Source organism: Cucurbita pepo, chromosome 9, assembly GCF_057944985.1.
Source record: "Cucurbita pepo subsp. pepo isolate OVF chromosome 9, ASM5794498v1, whole genome shotgun sequence".
Lineage (NCBI taxonomy): Eukaryota > Viridiplantae > Streptophyta > Magnoliopsida > Cucurbitales > Cucurbitaceae > Cucurbita > Cucurbita pepo.
This window is the reverse complement of record NC_141806.1, coordinates 14,455,140-14,476,764: the sequence shown is the minus strand read 5'-3', so window position 1 is coordinate 14,476,764 and position 21,625 is coordinate 14,455,140. Positions and strand designations below refer to the sequence as shown.

At 37.1% G+C, this 21,625-nt stretch overlaps 5 protein-coding genes across 7 annotated transcripts; 2 read left to right on the top strand and 3 right to left on the bottom strand.

Moving 5' to 3' along the window:
• Positions 1-1,109: 1,109 nt before the first annotated feature.
• Positions 1,110-2,081, bottom strand: LOC111786270 (NADH dehydrogenase [ubiquinone] 1 beta subcomplex subunit 10-B-like). Its single transcript, XM_087126849.1, has 2 exons — positions 1,715-2,081; positions 1,110-1,347 (listed from the first exon to the last, which is right to left on the bottom strand). The coding sequence occupies exons 1-2, from the start codon at positions 1,998-2,000 to the stop codon at positions 1,316-1,318; spliced, it is 318 nt and encodes a 105-aa protein (XP_086982975.1). The 5' UTR covers positions 2,001-2,081; the 3' UTR covers positions 1,110-1,315.
• A 5-nt stretch (positions 2,082-2,086) lies between these two features.
• On the top strand, positions 2,087-5,086 carry LOC111801940 (cleavage stimulating factor 64). 2 transcript variants are annotated; one of them, XM_023686182.2, is made up of 8 exons: positions 2,098-2,400; positions 2,534-2,611; positions 3,038-3,073; positions 3,164-3,404; positions 3,485-3,837; positions 3,950-4,042; positions 4,500-4,688; positions 4,789-5,086. In XM_023686182.2, the coding sequence occupies exons 1-8, from the start codon at positions 2,308-2,310 to the stop codon at positions 4,912-4,914; spliced, it is 1,209 nt and encodes a 402-aa protein (XP_023541950.2). In that variant the 5' UTR covers positions 2,098-2,307; the 3' UTR covers positions 4,915-5,086. The 2 variants fall into 2 exon arrangements, with proteins under 2 accessions (XP_086982974.1, XP_023541950.2); XM_087126848.1 differs by lacking the exon at positions 3,950-4,042 and having other exon boundaries at positions 2,087-2,400.
• A 283-nt stretch (positions 5,087-5,369) lies between these two features.
• On the bottom strand, positions 5,370-10,987 carry LOC111801938 (uncharacterized). Its single transcript, XM_023686180.2, has 14 exons — positions 10,471-10,987; positions 9,798-9,872; positions 9,594-9,701; positions 9,464-9,496; positions 9,267-9,356; positions 8,873-8,998; positions 8,629-8,772; positions 8,067-8,486; positions 7,747-7,881; positions 7,001-7,219; positions 6,629-6,901; positions 6,405-6,542; positions 5,968-6,288; positions 5,370-5,826 (listed from the first exon to the last, which is right to left on the bottom strand). The coding sequence occupies exons 1-14, from the start codon at positions 10,675-10,677 to the stop codon at positions 5,605-5,607; spliced, it is 2,511 nt and encodes an 836-aa protein (XP_023541948.1). The 5' UTR covers positions 10,678-10,987; the 3' UTR covers positions 5,370-5,604.
• A 3,603-nt stretch (positions 10,988-14,590) lies between these two features.
• Positions 14,591-15,757, bottom strand: LOC111802634 (transcription factor BEE 3-like). Its single transcript, XM_023687066.2, has 5 exons — positions 15,400-15,757; positions 15,227-15,325; positions 15,094-15,159; positions 14,958-15,026; positions 14,591-14,873 (listed from the first exon to the last, which is right to left on the bottom strand). The coding sequence occupies exons 1-5, from the start codon at positions 15,694-15,696 to the stop codon at positions 14,799-14,801; spliced, it is 606 nt and encodes a 201-aa protein (XP_023542834.2). The 5' UTR covers positions 15,697-15,757; the 3' UTR covers positions 14,591-14,798.
• Positions 15,758-19,193: 3,436 nt separating this feature from the next.
• Positions 19,194-21,424, top strand: LOC111801339 (small ribosomal subunit protein eS7). Of its 2 annotated transcripts, none has more exons than XM_023685298.2 (6): positions 19,194-19,332; positions 19,701-19,789; positions 19,892-19,965; positions 20,061-20,184; positions 20,398-20,580; positions 21,126-21,424. In XM_023685298.2, the coding sequence occupies exons 2-6, from the start codon at positions 19,715-19,717 to the stop codon at positions 21,243-21,245; spliced, it is 576 nt and encodes a 191-aa protein (XP_023541066.2). In that variant the 5' UTR covers positions 19,194-19,332; positions 19,701-19,714; the 3' UTR covers positions 21,246-21,424. The 2 variants fall into 2 exon arrangements, with proteins under 2 accessions (XP_023541066.2, XP_086982798.1); XM_087126672.1 differs by having other exon boundaries at positions 19,281-19,332; positions 19,705-19,789.
• Positions 21,425-21,625: the final 201 nt, after the last annotated feature.

The following is a 21,625-nucleotide window of genomic DNA, read 5'->3' as shown; positions in this document are numbered from 1 at the left end:
TGTCTCCTTCTTGTGGACATGAATGAATCTATGGAATAAGTTGTTGTCTTTGTCCCCCTCTAGTGTCCATCTCAATTTGCATTCTTGTTTCAAAGATGCTTCTTCGTTGGAGGAAATATCCAAAAGCTCTGCTTTGATCTTATAACGCCTTCGACTAAGGACGAGTGACGCCTATATCTGCATCAGACTCTAAAGGGTAATGCCATACCAGCTTAGCAAAAAGAGCAAAGTTCTTATTTGCTAGATTGTCAACTTCCAAACCACCCTACACTGCACAACTTGGATACAACCTCCAGTTTCACCCCTCCCTCCCTCAACAAGTCTCTCACACCATTTTTTTCAAATGTTCTCAAAACTAAGTGGCCAAAGACCCCTCTCGGCAACCCTGATATTGAGAAGAATAGGTCAATGGTCCACAATATTTCAACAAAAAATAATGTTAGATGACCTTGAAAATATCCAACCAACCTTTGAACAAAAACGAATTTGTCAAAGACTACGGTATATCATTAAAGCAAAAGGATTGGAACAAGAGAAATTACCACTCACAAGAAAGGTTCCAACTAATCAAGAATTCAAATGAACCTATTAAAAGCACTACTCGAAGTAATCCTATTCACTTTCAACTTCTTCATGTGGAATATAATTTCACTAAAGCCTGCAACAACACACCAACAATGCCAGCATCACCCAAGAATGCCAACCCAGCTACTTCAAAGAGCATCTCTATCCCTATGCATCGTTGGACCTCGAGCACAAGTGATCTACTCAAATCAAATGGTATGATTGAAAAGGTGAATCAAATCACCTCACACCACTAAGGACAACAAATTGCGAGAATCCCATAGAATGACAGTATTCCCAACTCACACTACTTCTAAGGACAACAAATTATGAGACAACATCAACAAAGGTATATACAGCTTCAACGACCCCCACCCCCACCCACCACACTGTTAATGTCAGGTCTTATACATACGCTTGAAAGAACTATGATTGAGTGCCTTGTGAAAAAAAAATTCAATCATTCTCAAAATCAAACCACTAGTGAGAAAAATGTTAGGAAACCTTACTGTACATTGCTACAAAGTTCTCACACAACATAGAAATGGAAATTAAAAGGAATTATTGACCATTGATTTGAGTTCAAAATTCTTTACACCCCTCGTACCAGAACACGAAATAAAATAAAGGGCTAATATTCATCGTTCTTTTATTCAATCTCTGAAACAAATAAGGTTTGATAATCAGTACGACCAAGTAATAACCTAACAACTTAGGAACATTTAAACTCACCGTTATTCCTCCCAGAAATTTACTCAGCTTCGACCGCCTCCACTTTAGGACCTAATCAGAGCAAGAAGAGACAATATCAGATGATTTATACTTCATTCACTCAAGTCAGTTAAATTGCATAGGGAACATGATGGAGAAAAAAAAAGGAGAATAATGCAGCCTGCGAGTACCCCGACTTCAAAAGATAGACATGAATCACATTAATTTTTTTCTAAAATATATGGTATCCACCAAGAATATTATAGCAAACAACACTTCAAAATCAGAGCAAAGTTCCACGGTTAGTACCAGACCCAATCATAACCTACATTCAGTTACTCGAAATATCTCCACTTTCTACCCAAACGGCAAATAAAAGTCCAAAAAAAAATCCAAACTTGTTGGAAATTAAATAGAATGAGTGACTAAAAGAGAGAACCATGAAGAGATGGGTGGCGTCCATCCTTGCCCCAGCCGATGCCACGAGTGGAATCAAGGTATTGCTGAACAAGGTGGCGGCATTTCTGAAGATGGTTGACTCCTTCGATGCGGTAGCACCATCTTAGTTTTTCCCTCAGTATCTTCGCCTTTTCGATTTCGATCCATTTCTCTCTCACAATATGTTCCCTCATCTCCAGCATCGCCACTGGATCCTTGTACGGATGCTCCGCATCGAAATCGTCCGGCGGTGATTCATCGAACTCCACTGTCTTCTTCCTCCCCATAGTTTTTCCCCTCCCTCTTCTCTGTGCCTACTCAGTCTCAGAATCGTCTTCGCGCACCTCCGTCGGAGCACAACGCGCCATTCTTCATTGCTGAGCGGTAACTAACGGGCCGGGTTCAACGGACTTTCAGTCACTGGGCCCATTTCAGTTCCCTTCAAAGCTCAATAAAATTGGGCCGAAGCAAACGCTACGCTGGGCCTTCGGAGAATCATCCCGTTGGATAAATACGAACAAAATCTGGCAGCGTTCTTCGCGGGAAATTGTGAAGGAACAATCTTTCGTCTCAGTTGGCGTTGGGACGTCGAACATGGCCGGAAAGCAAGTTGCCGGCACTGGTCTATCGGAGAGCATCGCAGGAATGTCGAAGAACCAACTACATGATATAATGTCTCAAATGAAGGTACTTTCAAATTGTCTCGCTATCGGAATCAACATTTGTCCGTCCCCGTTTTCGTCCGATTACTCAATTCGGGCTTTGTCTCCAAGCAATGTCTGGATATTGAGGAATGATTGATGTGTTTATTGTTATGCAGACTCTGATCGAACAGAATCAACAGCAGGCGAAGCAAATCCTAATCCAAAACCCCGCCTTGACCAAAGCTCTTTTTCAGGTTCAAGTTTTTAGTTTTTTTCGCATCTTCAACAAAGTTCTTTTTATTTACTATTTAGAGCTTTGAATGTGTTCAAGTAATGTACATTTGTACGCACGTTTGCACAATCTTTTACGAGGTTTAATTTTGATATTTATGGACTTAAAGTTGTTGTACCATTTTCTTGAATGAATGGATTTATCCATTTCGGGTGAAACCAAGCAAGTTTTTAAAGTATATCTCAATTTTTCCCAATTGGATTTGCAAGGACGTGTATATTAATGACGAGAAAAGTAGTCTGAAGCATGAGAATTTTCTGTCTTATTACCTCGTAATGGTTAATAGTGTGTGCGCTTTTACTAGTTAATCTGCACATTTAGAGGCCTTACCTTTAATTTCTCATTTGGTTACTGAAGATGTTATTGATTCCATTGTTGTATCTACCAGGCGCAGATTATGCTTGGGATGGTGCGGCCTCCTCAGGTAGTATGCCATTGTCATTCCTCTTTTTTTCTTTATCCTGCATTTTTCTGTCAGCTTAGAAGTGTATTTCTAACTTATTCTTCTGTTTAGATTCCAAGCGTCCAGCCTTCAGCCCCACAGCATTCTCAGCCTTCAGCCCCACAGCATTCTCAGCCTTCAGCCCCACAGCATTCTCAGCCTTCAGCCCCACAGCATTCTCAGCCTTCAGCCCCACAGCATTCTCAGCCTTCAGCCCCACAGCATTCTCAGCCATCAACACAAACAACTCAACAACCAAACATTCAGCAAACTCAAACATCAGCAAGTCAAATAAGTTTGCAAGAACAGACAGGTGCACCGCCATTGGCCCTTCTATAAAACAATATCAAAACCAACCATCAATGCTCATCTCATCAACTACTCTTCCTACAGGGAACATCCAGTCTCAGTCAGCACCTCTGATTTCCCTGCAAACACTGCAGCATCCCAAGGGGTTTGAGATGCCCCAAGTGAATTCCATTTCTGTCTCACAGCCATCTCAAATTCCGAGTGTACCTCCGGTACCTCCATCTGCTGCTCAGCCACCTTTACTCCATCAACCCCCGATGTCAAGTGCTTCAATGCAGCTGCAGCAGCCATTACAAACAGCTGAAATTCCCCATCTGCCTCTACAGGCCCCATTGCCCCCACATTCCAGAGCTCCTACGGGTCCAAATTTTCGTCAGCACTACCCCCCTCAAACGGGGCACAATATGAATTACCAACCTGCTCAACCCATGTTTCATGTAAGTCGGAGTTTTATTTTTCAAGTCACAATTCTCCTTTGGATTTACAACAAACAAATCTCCAGATGAAAATGATCTCTCAACCTCTTTAGTCTATTTTTTAATGTTCTAGTCAGGATCCAAATTCCCTCCTGGTATAGGAAATTCATTTCCCCAGGGACAGTCGCCACTTCCTAGTCAACCACCCCCTCAGTCATTGTATCAGGTACTTTTTTCTTTACATACTGGATTATGATGTGTTTATCCTGAATATACTAGATCAATTGAGTTCTTAGGCTGGTGAGTCCTGAGAGGAGCAGGGGCTTCTTTCTTTCAATTGGCTGTGAGGTGGATTCGTTGACTTCTTGACCCAGTACACTCTTGAAGTGCAGTTTCAGCTTAGTTTTTAATCATGTTCCATGATCATGCATATCTCGAGTCCTTGACTATGCTGTTCAATATAGGTGCTGGTTTGTCCGTCATTGACTATTGTACTTGCGAACTATAATTCTTAGTGATAAACTCATATCATAAAAGATAGTGCTTGTACAGTGCAAGCAGGGGTTGAGCATGCCAGCTACTTTTTAAACCTAGTTATTAAAGCCTTCACGAACAATTTATCAAATAACCACAGTATTAGCTCCTCAATGCTTAATATTGCGCTTGGTGCTCATTTGTCTCAGGCTGGAGGTTCTAAAGTAGGTACAGAAGTCATGAATCAAGTTGGAACTTCAAAGCCTGTGGACAGAGGGCCTTGGATGCATGGCCCTCCAGAGAATCGTACACTCCCACAGCAACTCTCAGGACCACCACTAATACCATCAGGCACTGGCCAGATGGGCCCCGGCAATCAGCCTCGTCCTACACCACCGGTACTTTTCTAATGACTACTGCTTGGAATGACAATTTGTCAATATTTTATTTTCATCTTTTGTGACTGATTCTTTGCCTCCCTCTCTGTTTGTGGTTCAGTTGAGTCAGGAGATGGAGAAGATGCTACTTCAACAAGTCATGAGTCTCACACCAGAACAAATTAATCTCCTGCCTCCAGAGCAAAGGAGTCAAGTGCATCAGCTACAGAAGATGCTTCGCCAATGAACAGTGTTCTGGAAGGGAGTCTCATCTTGATTTATCCCTCTTCCTTTCCCCTCACTCTTGCATCATTGGACATCCTCAAAATGGCTTTTAGGCTTCTAGGGCAAGCTTTTTACTATTGCCTAACTTTAAGTATTGACATTCAGATTGATATATTACAGTTAAATTTTGGCTTGCTGCCTATCCGTAAGAGTATTTGTTTGCTGTCGAATTCGCCGTTATTTATCTTACATATTTTGGTGAATAACCATTTTGGTAAAGTAAATTGGTACATGAAAGTAGATTTAGTTAATAGAGCAGACATGACTTTATAACTCAAACTAAAATGCAGTTTGCTTTGATTTGAGAAGAATTTGTAATGCTGAAAACCATATAGTTAAAATGAGTTTTATCTGAACACTTTGGGCACCATTTTTCTTTTTTTTTTTTCATCATTCATCATGATTGTACTCGAGAAATCAGAGGTCCCAACATCTACAATCTTTTTGCTGTTAGCTTAACAAATGAGGCAAATTCTTCCCAATTGTTCAGAACAAATAAGAATTCCTATACGAAAATGAACATGAAGTGTCCATATGCATTGATGGACTCTTCTAAAGAACGTGTACACTTGCATCAGAATCTCAAAAATGCATGTCAAGTCATGATTTGTACTGCTAACTGGGGCAAAAGTTGAGAACCTGATGGATCTGATTAGTATCCAGATGATCTTCTGCTTAAGGAAGGGGATGAGTTGAGAAACTCCTGACCAAGTTCCTTAATCTTGTTTATTAAAAGCATTTGTTCTGTTTCAAGCTGTACCATATACTCTTCTTGCAGATCCTCTAGACTTTCCAGCTCACTCACAGTTGTTGAAATTTCTTCAAGATTACTGTCTTCAATGAAACTTTGTAACTTATTCATCATCTGTTTCATCTGTGCAAGTTTTCCAAAGCAGAAGAAGAGATTTGAAGTTATTCAACCAGATTCCACCAAAGATGCGTAATATCATCTCAACAAATTGGACTGTAAGTATAAATTTTAAATTTATCAAAAATTTTCTTTAGTACAACTGACCTGACTGGAAATCTGATGTGCTCTCCTCAAGGGAATTTCAGAATCCAGACTGGTTCTTGAATCCAAACTAGTTCTCTTCTCTAGTTCTGGAACTCTCTTGGTGATTTGGATATGTATCTCTCCCTTTTTGACACCCTGAAGTGGTATCCATTTGTCAAACATCTGGTTTGGGGGTAGCCCTTGATATTCCACAACACAATCACCTATGCTTGATGTGGGGAGCAGAGCATTGTGGTCTTTGACATGTAACAACAATGGGCTGCCATTGTCAGGAAACTCCAAAATCTGATTCCACTTGGGACTCAGGGTTTTGTACATAACCTGCGAGGAACTGGTGATCAATTTCACAACAAATTATTCTAAAAGAAACTAATTTGAAGCGGTTCTCCTGGTTGCGAAGAATCTGACACGATCATGAACAGGAACTTGAAAGATACCTTGGTTCTTTTCTTCAACTTTCCATATTGGACTCTCACATAAGGATCACTTGTCCCTCTGATATCCGCAGCAACAAGGTCTTTTGCTTCAATTAGAACAAGCTCAATCCAACCATTTGTTGGACCCAAGCTTGAGCCCTGAGGAAATGAAGGATCATATGATTTAGACATGAGCTTGCTAAACTTTCTTGCTTAATCATGAAACACCAAGTTCTGTCTCATACCTTAGATCCTTCATTGTCATCCATTCTGATGGCTTCTATTTGAAGCCTTAATTCTCCAGAATTCACCTTTTCAAGAGGAATCCATACATCTCTAACTGACCCTTCTGCTAATCCTTCTAGATTTACCCTCGCGCTACCGGTGTTATCGTTCCCGAAAATGTCTTCTGTAAGGCATTTTAACTTAAGATGTTCACCACCAGCTATCTCATCAAATTCAAACTTCTGATTCCATATTGGATTGAAGGAGTGAGCAGTTCTTGTGCGCTGGAGAGCCTGAAATTATGAGACGAATCATCGAAAGGACGCATAATTAGTATTAATATTGGATATAACTATGAAAACATTTGGTAAATTAGAAGGAAAGGAAACTACCTTTCCATACTGCAATTTGACATACGGATCACACTTTCCATTCTTGTCTTTTGTGGGTAGATCCTTCCCTTCCACAACTGTGATGTAAATTTTTCTTCCAGTGCTAGAAAGAAAACTCGACGCCCCATCGAGAGATTGTTGTGGACTAACATGATACCTGTTAGAACTATGTGAACCATCTGAGAACATCCATTCCTTTAAAACAAGCTTTACTGTCAGCTGCAACAACCATGCATTACAATAGTGTGTCAGCATGAGAGAATCAGCTGCTACTGATCGCTACTTAGCCAACACAGGTAGAGTAGTAAAATCATCACAAAACACATAGGAATTGATTCTCCCATGTGAAGTATTTTCTTTTGTTCGAGTGAGTTTAGGATGACTTTTGAAAGAACCCTTATTAGTTAAGTACTTTCTTTCATAAACTTTTTGGAAGAATCACTGACTGATACTTCCTTTGAAAAATGTAAGCATTGAAGCTGTATCATTTAAATTTTGCATCACTATTGTCTATGTGTAACAGCCCAAGCCCACCGCTAGCATATATTGTTCTCTTTGGACTTTCCCTTTCGGGCTTCCCTCAAGGTCTTTAAAACGCGTCTTTTAGGGAGAGGTTTCCACACCCTTATAAAGAATGTTTCGTTCTTTTCCCCAACCAATGTGGGATCTCACACTATCAATGCTTGGTAACGGGTCCTATTGATTTTAACACACAAGCATACATAGAGAGAGTGGCTAGGATTTACCTCCCCAGAATGGGCTCCTTCAAATGGAATGACCATTTCAACTTCTTTTCCACAAAAGTCAGCATGCTTGGCTATTACACTGGAATCTGGTCCTATTGCCCAAAATGTAGTGGAATCATCTGCAGCATATTTCATCTGTGCTCATAGAACAAACTTTAAATCAGCTAATGCCTAGACTTTTACTGAAAACTCACACTCCGCATCCATTCAAAGTCTAGTTAAAGCGCTTTGTAATACACAAATGTTTTTACTAGCTTGATTTTCAAAAATGGCATGCATGAACTTGAAAGGAAACTATATGGTTATTGATTAATTTATACCTTAACCTCACAACTTGCTAGATAATCATGCTTCACATGACTTGGTCGATACTCATAAAGATGAAACCGTAGAGTTCCTGTATCTTCATGTAAAATCATATTGAATGTCGTATTCCACTGAGGGTCTGAACCTGATCTTGCTTCTGTTTTTCTACTAAGCTTTTCAAGTTCAACCTCAACAAATGTCTGCATATCTTTATCAGTAAACTGCTCTACGAATGAACCATTAGCAGAGTAACTTTGTTGCCTTCTGGTTGGGCTTCCCTTCAAACTACTTCTATAAAGTTTTCTGGCAGAAACGACTGTTGCATATATAATACCACCAACAGCTTTTTTCCTAAGATCAACAGATGGCAACGAGAAACAACGCCTGCGTGGTTCGACCATTGTCCTAACCAGGGTATCTGTAAAAATTTTGACCTGCATTAGAGAGAACGGTTCGTTGAGCTACTCGAACGGGCTATGCAACCAGTGTTGGTTGCACTTATTCCACAGTATACTAGAACTCGGTAGTCGTTAGAAAAGGATAGAAATAAATTTGCAGATTGATGTAGAAATATACCAGCCAGGAGGAAACACCAGGGAGCTCTGTTGCAGGTAATGATTGGCTTCCACCACTTCCAAAAGCAACTCCTATTCTTACATCAGGAGTTGTCACAAAGGAAAATAAAACTGCCCTCCCATCCAAAATAGGCATCAACACAAGCTGTAAAGGTAATCCAAACAACAGATGAAATCTTATCATATTTCATGAATGAACCTTGTGCTACTCATGCTGAGGGAAGAGGGAAAGAAATTATACGTACATCACCCTTTATATGGAGGCTGTTTATGACAATCCGGGCAGTTCCCATCAGTGCCTTGGCCAGTTTTGCTTGCAACAAAATACTCATTTCATTTGTGTCCCAATCGAAACTCAAATGCATGATTCTCTGTCAAAACGCAATGAAAAACTTCGTTCAGATCAAGTCCTAATTTGATTTCTAGAGGAAACTCGTAGGATATCAAATCCTAGGCAAGTGGCCACGATGGATTGAACTCATTCCCACTAAACTCTTGACTATTCTCATGATCCTTATTGACCACTAGACCAACCGAACCGTAAACATTCAACATATGTAGTAGCAACGAATAAAAAGAAGAAGTCATAACAACATAAACATATGTAGTAGCAATGAAGAAGAAGAAGAGGAGCCCAACCTCATCACCACAAGTTGACCATCGAGCCCCACTAAGACCCAAACTAGGAGGGCATGAGCCAAGAGAAAAATCCAGCAGTTCGATTTTTTCCTACACGAAATTGAGCAATGTGGTTATACATATGAATATTTGTGCACATTCATGTTCTTGTCAACAATATCTACAAGATGGAATGGCCAAAAAGTAGGTCTACTCACAATAAGCCTCGACTTTCGGTCCCTCAACCGTTTCTGCATAGAGAAATTTTTAACCAAGTTAAATGATATCAGATTTGTTTTAACCAATAGCATTGAAGTTCTGGATAGTGAGAACCAGTTGGTCACTCACATTTACTGTGGAAGAAAGCTTTGTGGAAAGTTTTGGATTGAAATAATTTGGCCATACTTCCATCAACAGCTTATTCAACCAAGCACAGGGTTCCAAAGGTGTTTCAGGCTGTAAAAATTTATCCACCAAAGAAAAAGAAAACAATTAGCCCACCACATTGAAGATTTCAAATGGTCATCAAGGGTAAAAGAAACAAAGACAAACCGAGGTGTTCGTTACGAGTCGCCTCCATTTTGTGTTCAAATCATCCACAACTAATCGGCGTTGATAACTCCCATACTGCAGGAGAAAGATGATCTCACGATCAGCTCAATCGAGTCAACTTGTAGCACACGAGAATGAGTTAAGCAATAGGTTTTAAGACATCTCCCCATTTGAGCCAAGTGGTCGGGGATGTTGACCATGAGTCTATGCTGGTGGGAATATCAATAGGCCAAAACCCCTCTCATATATATATAGATAGATAGATAGCAGTCATTTGTAATCGTAGTATTAACTTGTGATGCATTGTAAATTCTGATTATCAATTACCAGACATATTGGCCAGTGGTGGCTGTAAAAGCCTGTCGGTGGGGCTTATCATCAGAAAGGAGATGGATCTAATCGATCAACAGTACTTGAGCTGGAACTCAAGGTCTCAATGAAGGATTTAAACTATACAACAGTAAACTCAATCCAAATCCACAAATGTTACAAGAAATCGGTGGATGGATGGACAAAGCATTGACTCAAACATCATATGGGCAGACATAGAAAGTTCAAGAATACAGTAAAAATGCATTTCAAATATGGCAAAAACAGAGTCTAAATGAGACGAACAGATCAGGAACAAATCAATGAAAGCAGCAACAAAATGGAGGGAAAACGAAACAAAAACCTGCAAAGTTGCCCAAACAGCCACAGCCAGAGGAACCCAATTAGAGAAAGAAAAGACCCATCTCTCAATACTCCAAGCAATCAAAACTAACGGTATCAGAAATGGAAGAAGAGGCTTGTCCACCATTAAATGGAGGAAGAATTCGGCCGCACCATCGCCATTGAAGAAACCCCTCTTCCGGCCACTTGGGCCGCCGGCTCTGCTCATTTCAAACGAAACCCACAAAAGAAACTAAGCTCCTCGTGCGGTGGACTCTGCCTCTAAGTCCGTAGATGCAGAGCAATAAGAAAAAGTTGAAAGATCATGGCTATACAAAAAGTCAAAACCCGAGAAGAATCAGAGGAAAAGAAGTAAGATCAAGTGGGTGTAATATAACGAAACAAATATGAAACGGCGTAGGAAGCTGAAGAGGAAATTTCGAATAGAGAAATTGAAGAAGATGAATGAATTTAGGTGATAACTAAAACAGAGATAACGACAGATTTTCTTGTGTTCGTAGTTCGCATTTTGGTGTAGCCGTATAATATTAAATGTTGGTAGCTCTCAATCCTCCCTGCTACTTAAGCTTTACCTATTCCTCCCCATCTTCTTTAATGCCTCATTACTCTTTTTCCCATGGATGGATAACGCCTGCAAATTTCAACCTCTGCTTTTTCTATAATTTCAATTAATTTACTTTAAAAAAAATTTATTTTCGTACTTATATATCATAATTTAACATCGACAATGAACCAACTACCCTCTAAGCTAAATAAATGTATACACACGCATACATTCAAATGTTACCAATATGAGCATAACTTAACTTTAAAAAAAATGTCAAATATATTATCAAATTTATAAAATTAGTCGACCCATTATAAAAATAATAATAAAAGAATTCGAATTTTCTAATTATTTTAGTTATTTTATGATTTATAATTTAAAAAAATGGTGTAAAAAAGGGAATAAAAGAAAAGGCAAGTGGATTTTGTTTTTTACGTACTAAAAACATGAGTGACGCGTAATTAATAGCAGGTCAATTTTGGGGGAAAACGGTGATAAATGGGATTTTTTATTTTTAGGAAATTATTTATTTTATGGGTTTAAAATAATTAAATAAATAAAAGAAAAGAAAAAGAGTAGGCGGTTGGTAGGTTGACTCTTTAAGTATGCAATATTACGTGGTCCCACGCGTTTTGTGGCGCGTAGGGTCACCGGATTAGTAAGTAATTACAAATTTAATTTAATTTTTGAAAATGGAATTAATAGAAAGGCCCCTGCAGAGATGGTCCCAAGCATTGGGAACCATATTTGGATTTGGTGTGCCATTATTATATAAAATCTCCCAAATTTCCAAACACATTGAACCTCGTAATGCATCATCATCATGCACCCTTTCTCAAAGCACAACAAAATTACACTCATTTTTCATCCATTTTCAATTCTTTTATAATTCCCACTTTTTTATTTAATACAATAATTACAAATATTATAAATTTCATTTTCTCATCTTTTATACATCATTTTAGAATTTTCAATTAAAACTATGGGCTATAATTGGGCCTCTTGGTTGGGATTTAAATGGGCCTGTTTTCCATCAAAACTGTGGCCCAATCACAATAAGCCTCGTGGGCTTAAAGTTTTAGCCCCTTCTGCTGGACTAACCGAAGACTTATTGTACTCTTAACCGTTTTTTTTATTTATTATTTAACTGTTTTAGTTTTAGTTTTTTTTTTTTTTTTTAATTAAATTATAAATATTACTTTAATTTTTAGATTTCCTTAAAAAAAAAAAAAATCAATTTTTACACATATTTTAAAAAATTAAGAAGTTTAATAACTAAAAAGGTAATTATAAAAATTTTGTTTTTATTTTTATAATTTATTTAAATATTTTAAGAATTTTAAGAATTTTAAATTGAAATAAGTATTAAAAGAGACTAAATTTGTACTAATTAGCTCAGTTTTTTTAATTATATATATAATTAAAAATAATAAAAATTCCATTTATCTCATTTCTTAAATTTAAAATTTTACATTTTTTCTTCATATACGTGGTGAAAAATTATTTTTAAAATAAAACTTTTTCTTTGTGAATAACGTATTTGTGTCAATTTTGATATATATATATATATACACGTATACATTTATTTATTTAATCTCAATCAAATCAAATTGTTTACTTGGTAACATGTCAAATTGAGAGACACCGACAGAGCCTTTTGTCTCTAAAAAGAGGATGTCTTTTCTTTTTATTTATTTTTCAAAATTTTCCGTACGGTCAAGATTCTTGCATGCTCTTTTTTTCGTTCATGCAATTTTTTTTTTCCGTGGGATTAGAGTATAATCCGTCTCATTATGATTTAATTAATGATGATTAATTATGAAAACAATTATATCCTAATTTTTCATATAGTTGACCTAAATTATTTTTAAATAAATGTATTGTTTATGTATTTATTTTTCTTCAACCATAACCACCATTTGTTCTATTTTTTTCCTATTATTTTTTTCTCTGTCTCTTTGACTTTTGGTGGCGGTGGTCAGCAGCGAGTAGCAAAAAGTGGTTGTCATTGGTATGCGACCATTGTGGTTATAACGGAATTATCCGAACGACCCAACTCAATATTTGCTACTCGCTACTTGAATAAATAGATTTGGTCTAAAAATTATTAGATCGAACCGGGAACACATCCATCCACCTTTTCATGCATGGCTTTCATTAATTTTAGATATATTCACATTAATATTCTCATCGAATCACTCATGAAATAATTTTTTTAATTATTATTAATTGAAAGTTATATATCCTAGTGTTTATAATTCATTTTTGATATATTTATCTAAGTTTAAGGTAAAAATTGTTTTAATTCGGTAAATTTATATAATATATAATAATTTTGATAAAGATGAAAATGTAAATATAATGGTTTAGATTATACTTTTTATTTCACCACATGGATGTTCTTTCTCAATTATTTTAGATACAATGCATCCATCCCTCAATAAATAAAAATGAAAATTCTAGAGATAGAGAAATAAATAATTATTGTTTTTTTATTTTAAATAATAATAATAATAATAATAATAATAATAATAATAATAATAATAATGATAACCCTTCTATAATACAGCCATTCAGTTGATGAATTGGAAGCATGAATGAGATTTGATGTATATGTCGACATGTGGGATCACAAAGGGCTTAGCCTTTTGTCCAAACAGGATTTGGACAACCGACTTGTCGTTCGCAACTGGTTTTGGCTTTTAAAATACCCTATTCAATTTGTCACTGCCAAAACCAAAAGGAATTTTGTCATTTCCATATTTTTACCGACACTTCTGGTTTTTTCCCATGCAACTTGTTCAATTCCCATCTTTTCTATTTGCTCTTTAGTCCTTCAATTCTTTGTATTTTACCCTTTGCTCCTTTCATAACATACAAACTCCCTTCACATCATTCATGTCATGTGATTTTACTTTTAAACATTGTCTTCTCCTTTGTTTTCAATATTATTGTGACGTGCGACATCTTAAACGAGAGATAAATGAATGAATCGAGACTACGTTCAAATGAGAGTGACCTCCTAAGAAGCATGTGAGTGAGGACGAACATGCTAAAAGGAACTCGTGATAGTTTGTGGGAATAATTTTGCAATTTAACAGAAATACATAACCTAGTCATTGTAACAGCCAAAACCCACCGCTAGTAGATATTGTCCGCTTTAGCTCGTTACGTATCACGGTCAACCTCACAGTTTTAAAACGAGTTTGTTAGAGAGATGTTTCCACACCCTCATATGAAATGCTTTGTTCCTCTCTTCAACTGATGTGTGATCTAACAGTCATATCGGGAGAGGTTTCCACACCCTCATATGAAATGCTTTGTTCCCCTCTCCAACTGATATGAAATTTTACAGTCATGTCGTAGGGATATAGGAGAATGTCGGCAATATCAAGTTCTGAATCCTGATCCAAAAACTTGGACACGGGATGGCTAGAAGAACGATACCCATTTGGCGAAATTATAAATTTTGATGATCACATCACATTAGAAAATCATTAACATGTTGGATCAAGATAATTCTCACATAAATAGCATGATTCAAAGGAGCTATTCATCACCAACCATGTTACATGAACACTCAAAACACTTTTATTGAAGTCCAATCAAGTTAGATTACATTCAATAATTTATTGGATTCACTAACGAAAATGACAATAAGATTGAAAAGAAAAGATATGAAAATGATCTTTTAGAGATTAAAAAGAATCCAGTTCATGATCCTTCAATCACACATAAATTTAAATTTGAAGTATTGGTAACAAATTTTGGTTAAGTTGAAGCTAAGCTTGTTCATATGCTTCGTCTGAGTTGAAGTCATAATAGGAGCTTGCAGCTGTGAGTTTCATAGAAAGAAACTGCACAAGAAACAAGACAACAAAACAAGATCATTAAACAACATTGGTTTATGATGTTTTTCATCTCAAAGTTTGGAGCTTTACCTCAACTTGATTCTGCAAAGACTGCACGTAATTAATTATCTCATCCAACATCACTGCCATTCCCATTGTCTGCACAAAACAACATGTTTGAGAAAACTTGTCATTGTTTTATTCAAACAGCCTCTGTTTTCATTACCTTGTAACATCCTGGTACAATGTCTTGCAAGCATCTCAATCTTTCATTGATTTTGCCTCTTCTTATCTGTTTTTGGGAATGATAATGAGAAACAGAGAAGAAAAAAACATGAACTTTCTGCAAATTAATTTACCCTTTCAGCTACACTGTGGCTGTCTGTTGCTTGACCTCTTTTGGCTCTAACATGAACCACTCCCCTGCCTTTTTCCGGCTGCTTTCCTCTTCCAGAGCTCTGCAGGCAAGAAAATGGGAACAAACCCATTAAAGTTATGAAATTTGAGAGTAAAATTCAAAGGGGGTTTGCACGTTTTTAGTGTTGATCGCAGTTTCAGAACGTTGAGGTAATGAATTGCCGGAACTGCTTGCAGAAGCATCAATTTCAAGCTTTCTTTTCTTGCGCTCAAAAACAGGGGAAGCGAGCTGATTGGCTGGAGAGAAAATTTTGGGGAGATTTTCTCGACGGTTTTCCGGGAATCTGGGAGGAGCAGCGTGGTCGGAAAAGAAACTGTCATTGAACAAAACAGGAATGTTGGAATCGGCTTCCATTAGAGGAAAAGGTGATGGCTTTAAGCTCTGAAAGTTTGGAGTGAACTCAGCAGCCATGGAGGTTTGTTTTTGGATAATGAAGCTGTGAAGCTGATATTATAGTGTATAATTGGGTTTCATACTCAAATTTAAAGTATTTGTAATAAAACAATGAAAATTAAGGGTCTGTCTTGTTGGTCATATGGTCAGTGGTCAAGCTTTTCCCTTCATAAAATTGGACCCCATATTTCAGGAGCCATATCCAATAATGATAAGCTTTTTTAATTTTTATTATTTTTTCTCCTCACTCTCCAACAAATGAAACATTTCTTATAAACATGCATAAACCTCCGTGACAGATGCGTTTTAAAAATCGTAAGACTGACGGCCGTACATAACAAGCAACAATAACTACCCGTGGTGGGTTTGAATTGTTACATTTTTTTTTCAAGTCAATCACTCCACAATAATATTACTATGAAGTTCAACTTTTGAGACTCGAGCGGTTCGAACGGTTCACATTTACAAGAAAATGATAGGAAGTATAGTATTATTATAGGTTAGCTATCCTTTTCAGAGGGTATAAATCACTATTTTGTAGTGGCCTCTTTGTGCTTGTGCATATGTGAAATGAACCTACCCGACATTGATGATAACCAAAGTGAAGCATTTGGAAATGTTAATGTATCGGATCTCCTTACTTTACAACATGTTTTCTTGGTGGGAGAAGTATCAACATCTTCATTAAAAAGTTTTAGTTTCATTCATTGTTATAACAAAGTGTTAATAGCATCTAAACTACAAAAAGATCTAAACTTATCATCTATTAACAACAAAACAATAAAGCTAATCATCGATCCATATCGGAGAGCGTGACGTGGAAAAAAAAAAAAACAAATCTAAACTTGTCGTTCTTTACTTGTTGAGCTGAATTTTTGTCACCTTTGTTTTATTGAAGGAAACACTACTTTAGAATTGTTACCCGTATTTTAAAACTGTGAGGCTGACGACGCTATGTAACAAGCCAAAGTGAACAATATTTACTAGCGGTGGGCTTGGACTATTACAAACGGTATTAGAGCCAAACACCGGGTGGTGTGCCGGTAAGGAAGTTGGCCCCTAAGCGGGTGGATTGTGAAGTCTCACATCCGTTGGAGAGGAACGAAACATTCCTCATAAGGGTGTGAAAACCTCTCCCTACAAGACATGTTTTAAAATCGTGAGGCTGACGACAATATACAACGAGTCAAAGCGAACAATATTTACTAGCGGTAGGCTTAGACTATTACAAACGGTATTAGAGCCAGACACTGGGTGGTGTACCAGTAAGGAAGCTGGCCCCTAAGGGGGTGGATTGTAAAGTCTCACATCCGTTGGAGAGGAACCAAGCATTCCTCACAAGGGTGTGAAAACCTCTCCCTACAAGACATGTTTTAAAATCGTGAGGCTGACGACAATATGCAACGGGTCAAAGCAAACAATATTTACTAGCGGTGGGCTTGGACTATTACAAACGGTATTAGAGCCAGACACTGGGGTGGTGTGCCAGTAAGGAAGCTGGCCCCTAAGGGGGTGGATTGTGAAGTCTCACATCCGTTGGAGGGAAGGACGAGACATTCCTTATAAGGGTATAGAAACCTCTCTCTCTATAAGACACGTTTTAATAAGGGTGTAGAAACCTCTCCCTATAAGACACGTTTTAAAATCGTGAGGCCGACGACAATATGTAACGGGTCAAAGCGGACAATATCTACTAGCGGTGAGCTTGAACTCTTACACGTTACTAGGACTAGGACGAAAATATTATGTTAAGATACTACGAGCTAAAAAAACAAACCAAAAAATGGCTATTTTGAAAGATCATCCTTGGGTATGAGTAAGAGTTTGAAAGAGGAGTAATTTGGGAGAAGGGGTAGGTGAGTTATGGCTATGAGTGGCCACCACCACCACCAGAAATGGCTACCCTTTACAGTAAAGTAATTGAATGAAATGGTCAAAATGTATTTAAGGTAGATTCGAAGGCTACTCAAGGCTAAGGCTAAGGCTAAGGCTAAGGCTAAGGCTAAGGCTACGCTGCTACTTCAGCCGAATCTGATTTGGTCAAACACAGTATTGATTTCTGAACTGTCAACAAAAATCCACGACGTTCAAGTTAATCATTCATTTCTGTCTTTAACAAACACATGTTGGCCGCTGCTGATCATGCTCCTAATTTGTCTTTGTCACCTGTTAATTCAGTTCTCACAAGGAAATATGAAGATATATGATAACAAAGGAGATTTGCAGGCAAGTTTTTAGAACTGGGGCAAAGCTGAAACTAAAACTTAGCTGCAATTAATGCTAACGTATACGAAGGAAGCTGAAAATGGCGCCACCCCACAGTTCATACATACGTAGTTGGGAGGGAGTCTCTGCTATGATAAGGAATCACTACAAAGGGAGTAAGATTCGGATTACCTTGTTCATCTAATATCTCAACACAAGAACATTATTTGAGATTCGAATCACTCCACAAGCAAGATTGATCATGTCGAGCTTGAATGATTCTACATGCAACCTAAACTACATAGAATTACAAAAACACTTAGCCATTGGCTAAAAAAAAAAAGCACAAATGCTTACAAGTATGCTTACAAATACAACATACAAAGCTTTATATAGCCTAAAACTATTAAAGACATTTCAATTGTTGTAATATTCATACTTTATGGCCATAATTAGCCCTTAGTTAAATGTAAACGAAATTAAATAAAAAGTCTTAAAATACAATAACTCTAAATTACTCTCAATTGCAACCCACCCAAAATTTATAACAATCAAACACTTCATTCTTCTTCAATGTGACATGAATTGAAACATCTTTTGATAATTTTGACAACCTTTTCTTCACATCTTCATTGAAATATATTGTATGATTGATGTCTTTTGGTTCATATCAGTCCCACTTGACCAATTTAAGAAAGGATCATCGGTTTATAAGTAAGAAATACATCCCCATTCAAATAAAGACTTTTGAGAAAGCCCAAAAACAAAGTCATAAGAGCTTATGCTCAAAGTAGACTAGAGGCGTTACTCTTAACATTCTTCTTGTTCGTCTTCTTGTTTGTTGTCTATAACAATGATAAAACCCTATCTAGAATAAGCTGGCGTTGAAAGATGATGCTTGTTCTCCCGATAACTAATGTTGTTGTAGGGAGAGTGTTTGATCTTCGTTAATACAAAATCTTTAAGATGAAGTATTCCAACATCGTCGAAGCTCGTTATCTATTGTATAATTTACATAAAATGAAAAGACCAAATAAAATAATATAGTATGGAGACTTCATAATATTCTAATTTTTTTTAATTACAAAATGGTGTGTGATTGATTATATTAATCTTGTCGTAAAATGTGAGTAAATATACATAAGAAATAATAAAAAAAAAAAAAAAGAAAAAAAAAAACATTCTTGAAATATGGGCCAGCTTGAATCTAGGACAAATTGGGCCTGGTCGGAAGACTTTGTATCGAGCCCAATCTACTTTAAATTGGGCTTATTTGGGCCCAATCCAACTACGAACATGTTGTCTCAACCGTCCAATGAATAAGAATAATCTCAGCCTTTGCTTTCTTGGGTTTATAAACAACTCTTCTGCATGAAACCCTAGTCTCCATCGGCTTAAGATTACATTTTCATCCACTGGTAGCCGATCGCAGCCTTCCAGCGCCGTCGAGTATGCTTCTATAACTACAATATTTCCCCATTTTTCTTTGTTATTAGTCTTCATTGCTCTGTTTTCGTATCATTCTAGGAAAATTTTAAGTTCTGTGCACTTTCTTTACTCTGCCAATCGTCTCAGGTTAGTAATTGTTTAGTATAGTTGCCCTGTTGGACGTAGGAGAAGGTTGATACATTACCGATTAGCGTCGTCTTTGTGAATTGTTCTTGTTTCTCTGATTGATTCCTTGAACTTCTAGACAGTTGGATTGTAGACTTTTTGTAATGTAACGTCTTCGAAGAAAATCTGTGTTGTTCTTCCGTATTTTAATTCTTTAATCTTATGAGTTCTCTGAGACGAGGTTTTTTCCTCCGTCTTTTCAGCTAGATTTCTCAAGATGTTTACGGCCCTGAAAAAGATCCACAAGGACAAGGATGTTGAACCTTCCGAGTTCGAAGAGACTGTTGCGCAGGTTGTTTTAGTAGAGAACATAAATCTCGGTGTTTTTTTCACTGGTCAACGTTATTGTACCTCCCTCTCCGTTGGCCCTTCTCATGATTGCATGTCTATGCAGGCACTCTTTGATTTGGAAAACACCAATTCGGAGCTGAAAAGTGACCTGAAGGATCTGTACATTAATTCAGCGCTGTGAGGGACATTAGTCGATTTATGTAATATGTTTACCATGTTAATTGGTTTTGATGTTTCTCATTATGCGATTGTTTTGTGTCTCGTGGTTGCAGTCAAGTTGATGTTTCTGGAAACAGGAAGGCCGTTGTTATCTATGTTCCTTTTAGACTGAGGAAGCCATTCCGCAAGATTCAGTTGAGGCTTGTTCGTGAGTTAGAAAAGAAGTTCAGTGGAAAGGTAATTGAAGGTCCATTATTTTTTGTCCTTATCATCACATCTTGCTTTACACCATGACTGAAGAAATATGAATTTGTTAACAGTCAGTTTAGGCATTGACAATTAGAAAGATTCTATATCTTTTTCTACTATGTTCTCTGGTTTATGGATGAATGGATGAAGTCTAAGGTCTTAAGTTTTCATGCAATAATTTCCCATGTGGTCCTATGTTAGGATGTGATTCTGATTGCTAACCGAAGAATCTTGAGACCTCCAAAGAAGGGCTCAGCAGCCCAAAGGCCTCGCACTCGTACTCTTACCTCTGTGCATGAAGCAATGCTAGAAGATATTGTTTTGCCTGCTGAGATTGTTGGGAAACGGACCAGATACAGGGTTGATGGATCAAAAATCATGAAGGTAAATACATAGCTTAGAATATCGTGTTTTTTTCATTTTCATCTATGCAGTTAGTATGAAATTGGAAAGATGTATTTCATCAATATTTGGAAAATCATATATATTTTTCACCGTAGGTTTTTAGAATAAAGTTTTGTTACTGATTCTGGGCAATTCAGCAACAAAAATGTATTAAATAGAGTGCATGTTCATATATTAATCCAATCTTTTTCTACTGCTAAGAGAATAAGTTGACTTCACTTGGCTTGTGAACTAAAACTGATGCCAAACTGAGTTAAGAACCAATGTACGTTTAATTAAATACACTATGCTGCATGAAAATTTAGAGTTGGGCTATCTTTTATTATAATAACTGAAGTTTCAAATGTTATCACCATACATAAGATTGCAAGAAGTGTTCTTCAGAGCCTGGTTCATGGTCTTATTAGTACAAATTTTGTTTTTGATCGAATTCCAACGGAGAAGGCGAATCCTTCTTTGGAAATGTTTTGTTTGTTTATTATGCTCCCATTTCAGATTTTTACTCTTGGTTCTTCTAAATGCAGGTTTTCTTGGACCCTAAGGAGCGGAACAACACGGAGTACAAGTTAGAGAGTTTCTCTGCAGTTTACAGGAAGCTGTCTGGCAAAGATGTTGCCTTCGAGTTCCCAATAGTCGAGGCATAAGATCCTTATCGAATGTGACACCATTTAGATGCATTTAGTTTTGAATCCATTCAAATTTTTGATGTTGAGAACTAGAATCTGTTTTTATTTATATGGTTTTTAATTTGCGGAAGCGAATTGTTTTATGAATGTATGTTGGTTTTAGTCTGGTAGGGTATGAATGTCTCTATATTTATGAAGTCTTGTTATGTCTAGTGCTAAATTAGTTGAGCCATTTTTCAACTAATCGTACAGGTAAAGAGGCATTTTCTTTTAATAACTATAAAATACATTAACACTATGATTTAGATCTCTCCTGCGTTCGTCGGAGGAAAAAAAGAAATTATGATTTTCATACTGTCAAATTAACTTGTAAATTAACTTTGCTTTATAGATTGAAA